Source organism: Rhinopithecus bieti, unplaced genomic scaffold (assembly GCF_001698545.2).
Source record: "Rhinopithecus bieti isolate Rb0 unplaced genomic scaffold, ASM169854v2 scaffold_6776, whole genome shotgun sequence".
Lineage (NCBI taxonomy): Eukaryota > Metazoa > Chordata > Mammalia > Primates > Cercopithecidae > Rhinopithecus > Rhinopithecus bieti.
This window is the reverse complement of record NW_016805299.1, coordinates 342,493-356,468: the sequence shown is the minus strand read 5'-3', so window position 1 is coordinate 356,468 and position 13,976 is coordinate 342,493. Positions and strand designations below refer to the sequence as shown.

Genomic DNA, 13,976 nt, shown 5'->3' with positions numbered 1-13,976 from the left:
AGCCGGGTGTGGTGGCAGGCGCCTGTAATCCCAGCTACCCAGGGGGCTGAGGCAGGAGAATTACTTGAATCCAGGAGACAGAGGTTGCAGTGAGCTGAGATCATACCACTGCACTCCAGCCTGGGCAACAGAGCAAGACACTGTCTCAAAAAATATATATAAATAAAATAAAATAAAAAATAAAGACTCCATCTCCAAACAAGATCACATAAAAAAAAATCAAATTTACATTAATTTTCAAAATGAATCATTTTTTAAAATCACATAATCTATTTTACTTTAGACAGTAATATTATATAAATAATACATATAAAATTATGACTATATTACATTCAATTAGTGCTTTTAGGACAAAATATTCTTGATAGGCTACCAATAATTTGATAAAATACACACTGAAGTGGCTTATCTTCTTAGTTCTGATTCTGAAACACAGTTTTCTCATGTATTACATCACCTCTATACAAAGTGTGAATGGATTAAAAAAAGATTCCCTGAATCTTCTTCCCCGGGCCACTCTTTTTTATCTTATGACTATAAGAGGATGAAGATTCAGGGAATCGGGGAAAGGGAGGTTAGGTTCATTAAGAGACACTAGAAATTTTGTTGGGCTTGCAAACCACAATTCAGAGATCACTATTTATGAAAAAAGAGAGAAGTAGTAAGTCATGGAAACCTTCCACCTGTGGTGCTATTTGTTCTGTGGCAGAAATAAGAAGCCTGGAGCTCTAGAGCTAGATGACTTGCCATTCATGTGATCCAACTCACATTTCTTAAAATACCAGTTTTCTAGTGCTTGGGAGCAAGTTCAGAATTCATAAACCACCCATTTCTTATGAAGAACAAGTGTGAAGTTATACACCTCATTTTAGGTTTTACTCAGATAGGGAAAAAAAACCCTAATTTTTCATTTAGTCCCCAATGTCTTCTTTTCATTTTTTTTTTTTTTTAAGAGACAGAGTCCCAGTATGTTGCCCAGGCTGGTCTCGAACTCCTATGCTGGGATTACAGGCATGAGCCACCATGCCCGGCCTCCAGTGTCTTGAAAAACTAATCTGTGATAGTATTTCTTTTTCTCCTGCCTACCCCAAAACAAATAATCACGTTTTATTTGACATTTTTTTTTAAAGACAGGCTAGGAACACTTACTTCATCAACAGATTTAGAAGCATCTATTTTCTTGACTTTCCCCATTTCTTCATATAAGTCAATAATTGGCTTTGTTGACTGAAGGTATGTCTGAATTCTGCAAAAGTAAATATTGCAAGGTTCTAAGTATCTATCCTTTCTTCTATATGTTACAGACGAGCTCACAGAACACTGGATCTGCCCCGACCGATTGACTTAACATCTTAAACAAGCCATTTTACTTGTTTAAATGTGACTCTTTTTTTCCTATACCAAATAGGGCAGGTCTGGGATTGAAGTGGTTGTATGTAAAAAGTGCAAAGTACCTCTTTTCCAAGCTCTCTCTGTTGTCATCACTCCTACCACTACTCTTTCCCCTCTCAAGACATCGTTCAATGCAGATCTAAAAGAGATATAAAGTTATCAAAACATAAAGATACGAATTTGCCATTCTTTTAACCTGAAAAGAATACAAGAGTTTAAAGAGATGACCAAAAAAACCCCTGCAATAAACCCAGTGTGTCTAATTCATTAATCAACATGCAAAGTCCTTTTAAAATTAAACATGTAGTTCAATTTATATAAACTAGGTTAAATAAGTACAGAGCATAATAAGAATTCATTCATGACTCAGTTTTCCTGTGTATTTCTTTTCAAACTGCAATAAAAGATCTGTATGTGTATGGTCCCATCTCAGATATATTATTAACTTATTAGGTATGAATTACATGCCTCAAATTTTGTTTCATTTTTGCCTGCTTTTTGATAATTCCATAAATTTGCAAATATTTGAGTCAACATATTTGCATTTGAATAAAGCATCCCTTGTTAATTGTGAATAAACATTCCTTAGTTATAAAGCTGTGGTAACATTCTAAAGTTAACTTTGAAGGGTAAATGAAAACATATTTTTGGGGGTTGGAAGGAGTTGCATTTTAAAACAATGCAAAAGGCCAGGCACGGTGGCTCATGCCTGCAATCCCTGGGAGGCTCTGCACTCTGGGAGGCTAAGGCAGGTGGATCACCTGAGGTCAGGAGTTTGAGACAAGCCTGGCCAACATTGCAAAACACCGTCTCTACTAAAAATACAAAAATTAACTAGGCGTGGTGCGCACGCCTGTAATTCCAGCTACTTGGGAGGCTGAGGCAGGAGAACTGCTTGAACCTGGGAGGTTGCAGTGAGCCGAGATCGTGCCACTGCACTCCAGCCTGGGCAAGAAAGTAAGACTCCATCTCAAATAAAATGGGAAGGAGAGAGGGAAGGAGAGAGGGAAGGAGAGAGGGAAGGAGAGAGGCAAGGAGAGAGGGAAGGAGAGAGGGAAGGAGAGAGGGAAGGGAAGTGAAGGGAAGGGAAGGACACAAAGGCCGCAGCAAGTCTCTCCACCAGAGGCACATTTACAGTTCAACCTAAGAACAGTCAACTTCCTTCAAGGTACTAACTACTTCAGGCTTCTTAATTAAATGATTCTGAGAAATGTATTTAGTTATTCAAAAGTATGTCTGACTTCGTTATTAGAACTACCAGAAAGAAAAGTACATTTTTTTTGCTTTTTTCAAGATCATTTCACTCTTAAGACAAATCAGGCTATCCTGTACGTTTCTTTTTTTTTTCTTTTTTTGAGACAGTCTTGCTCTGTCGCCCAGGCTGGAGTGCAGTGGCGCAATCTTGGCTCACTGCAACCTCCGCCTCCCAAGTTCAAGCAATTCTCCTGCCTCAGCCTCCCAAGTAGCTGGGATTATAGGCGTGTGCCACCACGCCAGGCTAATTTTTGTATTTTTAGTAGAGACGGGGTTCCACTATGTTGGCCAGGCTGGTCTTGAACTCCTGACCTAAGGTGATTGCCTGCCTTGGCCTCCCAAAGTGCTAGGATTACAGGCGTGAGCCACCATACCTGGCCCCGTATGTTTCTTTAAAACAGAAAGTTTTCCCAACTTCTCAGAAACGTGTTTCTCTTCCAGTAAACAACACCCTAAGGCAAGATACTCTTTGATAATAATGTCTACCTAAGAAAGTAGTTCAGCTTCTTACCTAATATTATTATGTATGTCAATTCTTATTTTTTAAAAATCAAAACTGATTCTTTTTATTTTGAAAATAAAGGAAAATTTAGCTCCCCAAGGCTGCTAATGCCAAATAGTTTTTAATACTCCAACAGCAAGACAGTGCTGTTCTGTCCATCCAATCCACCAATTCAAAAAACACTGCTGCCAATATAAAATGTAAGTTAAAAAATCCTTTGTTTTTTTCCAATAGTTGACTAACAGTTGCTTAAAGCCTATGTGGGCAGATGAAGATTTTCATTACCTCATTATTACAGTCAAAAAACAGAACGAAAGATACATCTGCCTTCCCATCCATGGTCTTGTTCCAACCTTGAAGGTTGTCTTGATTTCTTGGAAACCCATCAATCAAGAATTTATTCTTCTGAGCACTGGCAGCCATTGTCTGATCCATTTCCTAAAGGAAAAAGAAGATGTAGGTTCAATACTACATTAACAAAATGAAATTTCTCAAGCATGGCAGTGTATACATGGGTGTTTGTTTTATTATTATTATTTAAACCCTAAGTAAAGGGTGGAGGGTACATAGCAAAAAAAGACTAGAAGGAAATCTATCAATGTATTAACATGGTTGCCTCGAGCTGGTGTGGTTATGGGTATGTGCTCCTCTCACAACCATCTCATTTTTACACAAAATTTTTTTCTGTGGTTTCCAAATTTTCTACAGTTAAGTATATGTTACTTTCACATACACATTCACAAAGTTATAAATAAACAATAAAAGCAGCAATAAGAGGAAAATAACCATTAACCATTATCTTTGCTCCAGCAACTGGAGACCCTGTCTTGTGTTCCCTTTGCTCTTCCCAAGTCGTTTTGCTGTAGTGGAAAGTATATTACTTCTACAGGTGCTCAACTCTGCTATTCATGTAATTCAAGTCCAACAACACAAAGCTTTGGACAAATATAAAAGACCATTAGCATTAATTATTAATGTAGGATAAAATACTTTTTAATGGAAGCTAATTAAACCCAAATGTCACTGTCTGCCCCAAAACAAAGGGAACAAAAGAACACATTCAGAAAGATAGGAAGAACAACCCATTTCACCATCCTCTTCCAAAGCGTGAATTTAGGTAGAATGTGGGAATATGTAAATAGGAGACAGAAATCTCTAATCTCCAAATCCTTGCCACTTCAATCACCACAGGATAAGCGCAAATACATGACTGTAATAAACCTTAGAGGAGCCTCTATTCCAAAGCGAACTGACATTCAGTACTGTCCATGTTCAAACTTCCCTGGTTCCTCAAGAACAATGGCTGTCAGGACCCATGATCCCTTTATCTGAGAATTGGTTTTAACCTATAATCTAGCTTCTTTGATATTTGCAAAACTTCAGCAGAATGCTTTTGAGCCTCTGCTATAGCCTTTCTACCACAACTATGGTAGCGGAAGATATCTGAAAAACGCACATCCATATCATACTCATTCAGCATACACTCATTGGAGGTCTACGATCAAGGAACATGAAGAGCAAGGTCATGACTCTTGTCCCTGGGGGGAGTCACAGTTGAGTGCATGACAAATATGTATACATACATGTGCTAAGTTCTATAATCAAGTATGCAAAGGATGCTATAGTAAAACAAAGAAGTCAGCACAAACTGCAAGGAAACTGCCAAAGAAAGCTTTTCCAAAGAAGTGGCAATGGAACTGAATCCTGAATAATGAAATGGCACGTGTAGGCAGACAGGGATCAGTGTCCTCCAGATAGTGGAAACTGGAAATATAAATGAGAAAGCAAAACTGCTTAAATGAATCTATTAGCCGGCACAACTGACTCTTAGGATATGTGTGGAGAGTGGTGGGATATATGACTGGAAAGTAAGCAAGGAGTAAGACTAATGAAGAACTTTGTATGGGACACTAAGGAGTTTGAGTTTTATTCTGGAAGCAATATAGGAACATTTAAGAATTTTAAGCAGTAAAATAATAGGCTCATATTGCCTTTTAGAAAAAAAATCACTCTGACTGCACTGAAGAGGATGAATCAGAAGGGGACAAAGATGGATTAAAAGCAAAAAGACTAATTAGGAGTCTCTACTGATAGTCCAGATAAGAAAAAAAGAGGATGTGGCCGGGTGTGGTGGCTCATGCCTATAATCCCAGTACTTTGAGAGGCCAAGGCGGGTGGATCATGAGGTCAGAAGTCCAAGACCAGCCTGGCCAAGACGGTGAAACCCCATCTCTACTAAAAATATAAAAATTAGCTGGGCATGGTGGCTGGTACCTGTAATCCCAGCTACTCAGGAGGCTGAGGCAGAGAATTACTCGAACCCAGAAGGTGCAGGTTGCAGTGAGCCGAGATTGTGCCACTGCACTCCAGCCTGGGTGACAGAGCGAGACTCTGCCTCAAAAAAAAAAAAAAAAAACAAAAGAAAAAAAGATGTGAACTAAGGTGACAGTAATGACAGAGAAGAGACTAACAGAAGAGGATTAAAAGAAAGATAATTGGAAAGATATGCTCACTGAATGGATTTGGGAAAGTGAGGAAGAGGCAGGAGATATAGATTGATTCCCAGATTTCTGCCTTGAGTAGCTAGGTAGATGGTAGAACCATTAAGCAAGACAAGAAGCAAAGGAAGATCACATTTTAGAGAATACACTCAGCCTCTGACATGCTGATTTTGAGGCACTTGTGAGACATTCAGATAAAGGCCTAGTAGTTAGGTAATTAAAAATATATGTCTGGAATTCAAAACAAACATTTTGTTTTAGAGCTATAGACTTTAGCAACATTAGCATAGTGAAAGCTTTGGGTATGGCTAAAACCATCCAGAAAGAAACATATAAAATGAGAGCTGAAGAAGACCAAGTATAAAACCCTGAGAAGCATCATGGTTTTGGAAACTTGCAAAAGAATAACTATTAAAGAGGACTGAGAAATAGCAGTCACTCAGTAGGGAGAAGAAAAAGAGATGCTGTCATAAAGAACAAAAGAGGAATGATTTTCAAACACACTGATCAGAGTTAACTACTACAAGAAAAATAATGACTAAAAGTATTATTTGATAGAGATCATTGGTAACATGCAAGAGCAGCTGCAATGGAGATGGAAACAGAATCTGACTGCAAAGGGTTAAAAGTAGAGAGTGAAAAGTAAAACCATATAGTCTGCTCTTTCATAATGCTTTCTCTGCTTTATAGAGCAGAGAAAGGACATTAGAGGAGGGAATGGGTAGAGAGGATTTGTTTATTTTAGAATGGAAGCAGGTTACTTCAACCTCTGAGACAAGACTAAGAAAGTGTTTATGAGCCACTTTTCATCCCCAATGTCTTTAGTTCCAACCAGATGCTTATATAGTTCTTTTCCTTCAGGCTTCAGCTATTTCTTATTGTTCCCAATATTGCACTTCTTTTTCTCCCTCACTGTTCTTATATGTGAAAATACCTGTTAATGATTATAGTTTTAGGAATCTAGAATGAAAAGTTACCTAGTAAATACAAGGTGTCTGTTTTTCAGATGTGACATACATACATACATTCATTCATTCATTCATTCATTCATTCATTCATTCATTCGAGACGGAATCTCACCCTGTTGCCCAGGCTGGAGTACAGTGGCTTGATCCCGGCTCACTGCAACCTCCACTCCTGAGTTCAAGTGATTCTCCTGCCTCAGCCTCCCGAGTAGCTGGGATTACAGATGCCTGCCACCACTCCTGGCTAAATTTTTTTTTTTTTGTATTTTTAGTAGAGATGGGGTTTCACCATGTTGGCCAGGTTGGTCTTGAACTTCTGACCTCGTGATTCACCCACCTTGGCCTCCTAAAGTGCTGGGATTACAGGTGTGAGCCACCATGCCTGGACTTTTTTTTTTTTTTTAAAGAGACGGAGTTTCACTCTGTCACCCAGCTTGGAGTGCAGTAGCATGATCTCAGCTCACCAAAATCTCTGCCTCCCAGGTTCATGCGATTCTTCTGCCTCAGCCTCCCAAGTAACTAGGATTACAGGTGTGTGCCACCACACTTGGCTAATTTTTTATATTTTTTGGTAGAGACGGGGTTTCACCATGTTGGCGAGACTGGTCTCGAACTCCTGACCTCAAGTGATCCCCCTGCCTCGGCCTCCCAAAGTGCTAGGATTACAGGCATCAGCCACTGCACCCAGCCTCAGATGTGACATATTTTAGTTTTGAAAGCTATTAAGTCTTAGCATTTCACATTGAAGCTGGTAATGCACCAGAAAAGTAGACACCATGGCTGAGCAAACATCAATGATGAGAAGGACGTGGGTTAAAAAAGAGAAAGGGCCGTGCGCGGTGGCTCACGCTGTAATCCCAGCACTTTGGGAGGCCGAGGAGGGCGGATTATGAAGTCAGGAGAGCAAGACCATCCTGGCTAACATGGTGAAACTCCGTCTCTACTAAAAAATTTTTTTAAAATATTCGCCAGGCGTGGTGGCGGGCGCCTATAGTCCCAGCTACTCGGAAGGCTGAGGCAGGAGAATGGCGTGAACCCGGGAGACGGAGCTTGCAGTGAGTTGAGTTTGCGCCACTGCACTCCAGCTTAGGCGACAAAGCGAAACTCCATCTCCAAAAAACAAAAACACGAGAAAGAAGAAAGAAAGAGGTTTAGGGGCCAGGCACGGTGGCTCACGCCTGTAATCCCAGCACTCTGGGAGGCTGAGGCAGGCAGATCACCAAGTCAAGAGATCGAGACCATCCTGGCCAAAATGGTGAAACCCCGTCTCTACTAAAAATACAAAAATTAGCTGGGCGTGGTAGTGTACACCTGTAGTCCCAGCTACTCTGGAGGCTGAGACAGGAGAATCTCTTGAACCCGGGAGGCAGAGGTTGCAGTGAGCCGAGATTGCGCCACTGTACTCTAGCCTGGCGACAGAGTGAGACTCTAACTCAAAACAAAGAAACAAAAAAGAACAAAAGAAAGCAAAAAAGAAAAGGGAACAGGGGAGGGAGGATAAAAGAAGAAACAGAAATGGAAGAGAGTAACTGTCTGAATGTTGGGAAGAAAGGACCAAGTGCACATAAATGGATGTTAAGTTGAGCTACAGGTGATCCTAAATCAAAGTAGAGAATCCTTGCCACGGTCCGATTTCTTCCCAGGTGAAAGCAAAGTTTCTAGTTCTGCCATTCTCAAGCATAACCACCTTCCACAAGCAAGAAATTCAATACTCTGAGCCACATGTGGTGGCTCTCTCCTGTAATCTCAGCACTTTGGGAGGTCGAGGTGAGAGGATCACTTGAGCCCAGGAGTTCCAGCCTAGCCTAGGCAACATAGTGAGACCCTGTCTCCACAAAACATAGAAAAAAATTAGTTGGGTGTGGTGGCATGCACCTGTAGTCCCAGCTGTTCAGGTGGCTGAGGTGGGAAGATGGCTTAAGCCTGGAGGGTTGAGGCTGCAGTGAGCTGTGATCAGGACACTGCACACTAGCCTGGGTGACAAAGACACTGTCTCAAAACAAAACAAAACAAAACTTTTGATATTTTTCATTACACATATGAAAGGTGGATTTATTTTTATTATTAATGTTGTTTGTTTATTTATTTTGAGAGGAGGTCTCACTATGTTTCCCAGACTGGACTTGAACTTCTGGGGTCAAGCAATCCTTCTGCCTCAGTCTCACAAGCAGCTGGGACTACAGGCATATGCCACCATGCCTGGCTTTTTAAAAGAATTTTTTGTAGAGATGGGGTTTCACTAGGTTGTTCAGGCTGGTCTTGAATTCCCAGTCTCCAGTCATCCTCTTGCCTTGGCTTCCCAAAGTGCTGGGATTACAAGTATGAGCAACTGCCTGGCCAAAAGGTAAATTTAATTTCTTGTTTCTTCGCTGGTTTGAACTGGTTGGCATTCATTCACACTCCTTACCCTCTTTAATAAACTGATGGTTATCTCAACTGGTACAATCTTTCCTTCTTTAATGTACTTTTCAATAAGTTCACCATACTGTGAATCTGGGTTCTTCCTTTCATCACGAAGCAGCTCTCCTGCAGAAAGGTGTGTGTAGCCATATTTCTGGAAGAAGCACACATAGGAAAAATATCAGAATTCATTCAACCCAGTGGTGGGACTATACTTTTTTTCCTTTTGTATTAATTTTAATTAATATAGAAATATTCTAATTTTCTACAATAAAGAAGTTTTGCTTGTATATTAAATAATAAAGAAAATTTAAGATATTTCACATAATCCAGTTTCTTAATGGGTATCTTTATTCTTCATAGCTATAATGTTCATGTAAATATATCCTGGCTGGGCACAGGGGCTCATGCCTGTAATTCCAACATTTTGGGAGGACGAGGTGGGTGGATCATGAGGTCAGGAGTTCGAGACCAGCCTGAACAACATGGTGAAACCCTGTCTCTATTAAAAATACAAAAAATTAGCCAGGTGTGGTTGCGGGTGCCTGTAATCCCAGCTACTTGGGAGGCTGAGGCAGAAGAATGGCTTGAATCTGGGAGGCGGAGCTTGCAGTGAGCCGATATCGCACCATTGCACTCCAGCCTGGGTGACAGAGCAAGACCCCGTCTCAAAAAAAAAAAAAAAAAAGAAGAAGAAATGATCAAAAGTGTATTTTATTAAAGTTTTTTTTAAAAAAAAACTCCCATCATTTACAGAAAATAGAAATAAGTACAAAATTGTTTAACTCCTTAAACTCAATTTAAAATTATTCCCACACCATTTATAAATGCCTACTTTAATCACTGAGTATATACAAACTTCTGAAAGTTGGGTGCAGAAAGAACTTTATAAAAACTGAGGTGTGACCTATTTTCCCACTTACTATAGACCCTTTTGAAAAGCATTTTCAACTACTATCCACAAAATTTTACGGCAACTTTATTTCCCAGTTTATTTTGACTCCTACTTGGAACTCTTTGCGTGACAAATGCTCTACTCTGGTCTAGAGATTATAGCATGTGGTAATATTGAATAAATGCAAAGACAAACAGTACTAAACGATGGCAAACACTCAGTGAAACACCAACAATATACAGAACACTCTGTAATGCTCTACTGTATGAACATATACATTTAGAAGCCCAGTTAGTAATTTAGAAATTAGAACACAGTTTGCTTCCTGACATGGGAGAGTTCAATTTTGCAGGCTTTATATTGCATTAAAATGGATGTTGGGTCTGGTATCACTTTAGGTGATGGCTCACGCCTGTAATCCCAACAGCTGGTGAGGCCAAGGAGTGAGGATCACGTGAAGCGAAGGAAGGAGGATTGCTTGAGACCAGGAGTTCAAGTCCGGCCTGGGCAACACAGGGAGACTCCATCTCTATGAATAATTTTTTAAAAATTAGCTGGGCGTTGTAGTGCATGCCTATGGTTCCAGCTACTCAAAAGGCTGAGGCAGGAGGATTGCCTGAGCCTGGGAGATTCAGGCTGCAGTGAGCCGTGATCATACCACCGCACTCCAGCCCAGGCAACAGAGTGAGACTGTGTCTCAAAAAAATAAATAAATAAATGAGAAACTAGTTGGAAATTGTAGATATATACAAATAATCTTTTAAAAAATAACTTAGCTGGCATGGTGGCTCATGCCTATAATCCTAGTGCTTTGGGAGGCCAAGGCAGAAGGACTGCTTGAGGCCAGGAGTTCAAGACCAGCCTGGGCAACACAGCAAGACCTCGTCTCTACAAAAAATTTTATTTTTTGTTGTATTTTATTACTGATTGATTGACTGAGATGGGGTCTTGCTCTTTCACTCAGAGTGGAGTGCAGCAGCACAATCACCATTCACTGCAATCTCAACCTCCTGGGCTCAAGCGATCCTCCCACTTCAGCCTCCTGAGTAGCTGGGACTACAGGAATGTGCCACTACACCCGGCTAATTTTTATTTTAATTTTTTTATAGAGATGGAGTCTCACTATGTTGCCCAGAATGGTCTCAAACTCCTGGTCTCAAGCAATCCCTTAACCTCTGCCTCCCAAAGTGCTGGAATTATAGGCAAGAGCCACAGCACATGGCCTCTACAAAAAAATTTTTTTAATTTAAAAAATAATAATTAGGGGCCAGGCGTGGTGGCTCATGCCTGTAATCCCAGCTACTCAGGAGGCTGAGGCAGGAGAATCACTTGAACCCAGGCAGCAGAAGTTACAGTGAGCCAAGATCACGCCACTGTACTCCAGCCTGGGTGACAGAGTGAGACTCCATCTCAAATAATAATAATTATTATTATTATACAGTTTATCAAAAAGAAAAAAACAACCTTACTTGCAAAGTCCAAGGAAACAAAGAATTCAAATGAATATAAAGATGTCAAACCTATACACAGGTGTTTCATGTTTTCATCCACATTCCATTTTTGTAAATTATCTATTTACCAGCTTTTTATACTATATTTTCTTAAGGATTTTGCTAATAATGTTTTCCTCTTACCACAGTTACAGCAACAACAAAAAAGCAACTATCACTTACATATAAGTTATTATGGTATTTTAATAATAGCTAGACTTTAAAGAGCATATTTTCAAAACATTCTGCTGTAACTAAGTAATCACTGAAGCCAATTTTGAGGAAAGCAAGAATAGGTATTTTCTAGCCTTAACCAAAACTTTTTCACATTCTCTGAAATTTCCTTGCAATTAAAACTTCGTGGGTAACTAACAACAGTCTTAAGAGCAACATTCAAAACCACAGCAACTTACAAATACTGTAGCTACAATTATAAGCTACTATTGAACTAAAAATAGTAACTTTTTTTGTTGTTGTTCAGACAGGGTCTTGCTCTGTCGCCTAGGCTGGAGCACCATCTCTACTCACTGCAACCTCCGCTTCCCGGGTTCAAGCAATTCTCGCACCTCAGCCTCCTGAGTAGCTGGGATTACAGGCGCCACCATGCCTGGCTAATTTTTGTATTTTCAGTAGAGACAGGCTTACCATGTTGGCCAGGATGGTCTCCATCTCCTAACCTCAGGTGATCTGCCCACCTCGGCCTCCCAAAGTGCTGGGATTACAGGCACGAGCCACCACGCCTGGCCTAAAGATAGTAATTTTCTAGTGACAAATATATACACTCAATTCACTTAGAATAAGTGCCTAAAATTTTAACTGAAATTTCTCCTTTAAGAAGTTGAAAAACAATTCAATAACCTTTACGGATCATGCACTAAGATTTGGAGGGAGAAAAAAACACCATGTTCACAACAAGTACAAAATGGCATTCTATTTTACTACAACTAGGCAAATGTTGACAACTTTATGGGGTCAAATCTCAAACTATATCTTGTTCAATTTCTCTCTTTTTTTTTTTTTTGTTTGGAGACAGGGTCTCACTATGTCACCCAGGTTGGCGTGCAGTGGCACGATCTCAGCTCCCTATAACCTCCATATGTATATATATGTGTGTGTGTATAGTTTGTTTGAGACTGTCGCCCAGGCTGGCATGCAGTGGCACAGTCTTGGCTCACTGCAAGCTCTGCCTCCTGGGTTCACGCCATTCTCCTGCCTCAGCCTCCCGAGTAGCTAGGACTACAGGCGCCCACCACTGCACCTGCCACCATGCCCAGCAAATTTTTTAATGTTTAGTAGAGACAGAGTTTCACCATGTTGGTCAGGCTGGTCTTGAACTCCTGACCTCAAATGATCCGCCCGCCTTGGCCTCCCAAAGTGCTGGGATTACAGGCCTGAGGCACCACACCCGACCTCAAAACAGTTCTAATAGTACTTTTACCAATTACAGACAATCTCTGACTTAAGATGGTTCAATTTAGGATTTTTCGACTTTACAACGGTGTGAAAGCATACACATTCAGTATGCTCCTCATTTATGATGGGGGTTACCTCCAAATCCATCGTAAACTGAAAATACTGTATTGTAAGTTTAAAACACACTTTGACTTACTACACAACCACATTTTAAGTTGAGGAACATCTGTAATGTAAATAAGACATCTGATAAGGATTTTCCAGAAAAAAAAAAAAATACCTGCCATCCCTGGGGAATTTACTTTCCTTTGACTATAAGAATACACTGCCCAGATATTTACTGGCCAACTTTTTAGAATTCCTTCCAGGCCCACCCATAGAGGTTAGAAAAAAGGGTTTTTCCTATAATCACAAAGGAAGCTTATCATTAAGAAAAAAATTATGTCTAGTGGGAGAAAGCTGAGTATAACATCTGACTTAAATTGCTAGTGGATTCCTAATCTCATTTTTAGTTTGCTCTCACAGTATCTGTAAATGTGTGCATTGCATTTGACCATGCATATTTCGTCGCAAATCCACATATTAAAGTATGGAAGTTCTCAATGAAGCTAAATATTTTCTTAAGTAGAAAGCTTTTGCAGAAAACCTCCAAATTAGCGTGAAGCATGTTTCTTTTTCTAATTAAACAGTAATATTTTAAATTAGCCAGGCATGGTTGCACGCGCCTGTAATCTCAGCTACTCAGGAGGCTGAGGCAGGAGAATGGCTTGAACCCGGGAGGCGGAGCTTGCAGTGAGCTGAGATCGCGCCACTGCACTCCAGCTTGAGCAACAAGAGTGAAACTCAATCTCCAGGCCAGGTGCAGTGGTTCCGGTGGTTCACGCCTGTAATCCCAACACTCTGGGAGGCCAAGGCGGGCGAATCACCTGAGGTCCGGAGTTCAAGACCAGCCTGGCCATGGTCAAACCTCGTCTCTACTAAAAATACAAAAAATTAGCCGGGCGTGGTGGTGTTTGCCTGCAATCCCAGCTACTCTGAAGGCTGAGACAGGAGAATCGCTTGAACTGGGATGCAGAGGTTGCAGTGAGCCGAGACTGAGCCACTGGACTCTAGCCTGGGCAACAAGAGGAAACTCTCTCTAAAAAAAAAAAAAAAAAAAAAAAA

General features: G+C 40.5%; 1 protein-coding gene across 1 annotated transcript in view; it reads right to left on the bottom strand.

Annotated features, from left to right (window-relative positions):
• Window positions 1-642: 642 nt before the first annotated feature.
• The window catches only part of CMPK1 (cytidine/uridine monophosphate kinase 1), a 60,196-nt gene continuing 46,862 nt past the window's right edge, over window positions 643-13,976 (bottom strand). Inside the window, exons 4-7 of the mRNA XM_017872055.1 lie at window positions 9,022-9,181; window positions 3,434-3,586; window positions 1,455-1,531; window positions 643-1,246 (exon numbers count right to left, since the gene is read on the bottom strand). Of these exons, the coding sequence (XP_017727544.1) occupies window positions 1,108-1,246; window positions 1,455-1,531; window positions 3,434-3,586; window positions 9,022-9,181 (529 nt within the window). The 3' untranslated portion in view covers window positions 643-1,107. The remainder of the gene's footprint in view (window positions 1,247-1,454; window positions 1,532-3,433; window positions 3,587-9,021; window positions 9,182-13,976) is intronic.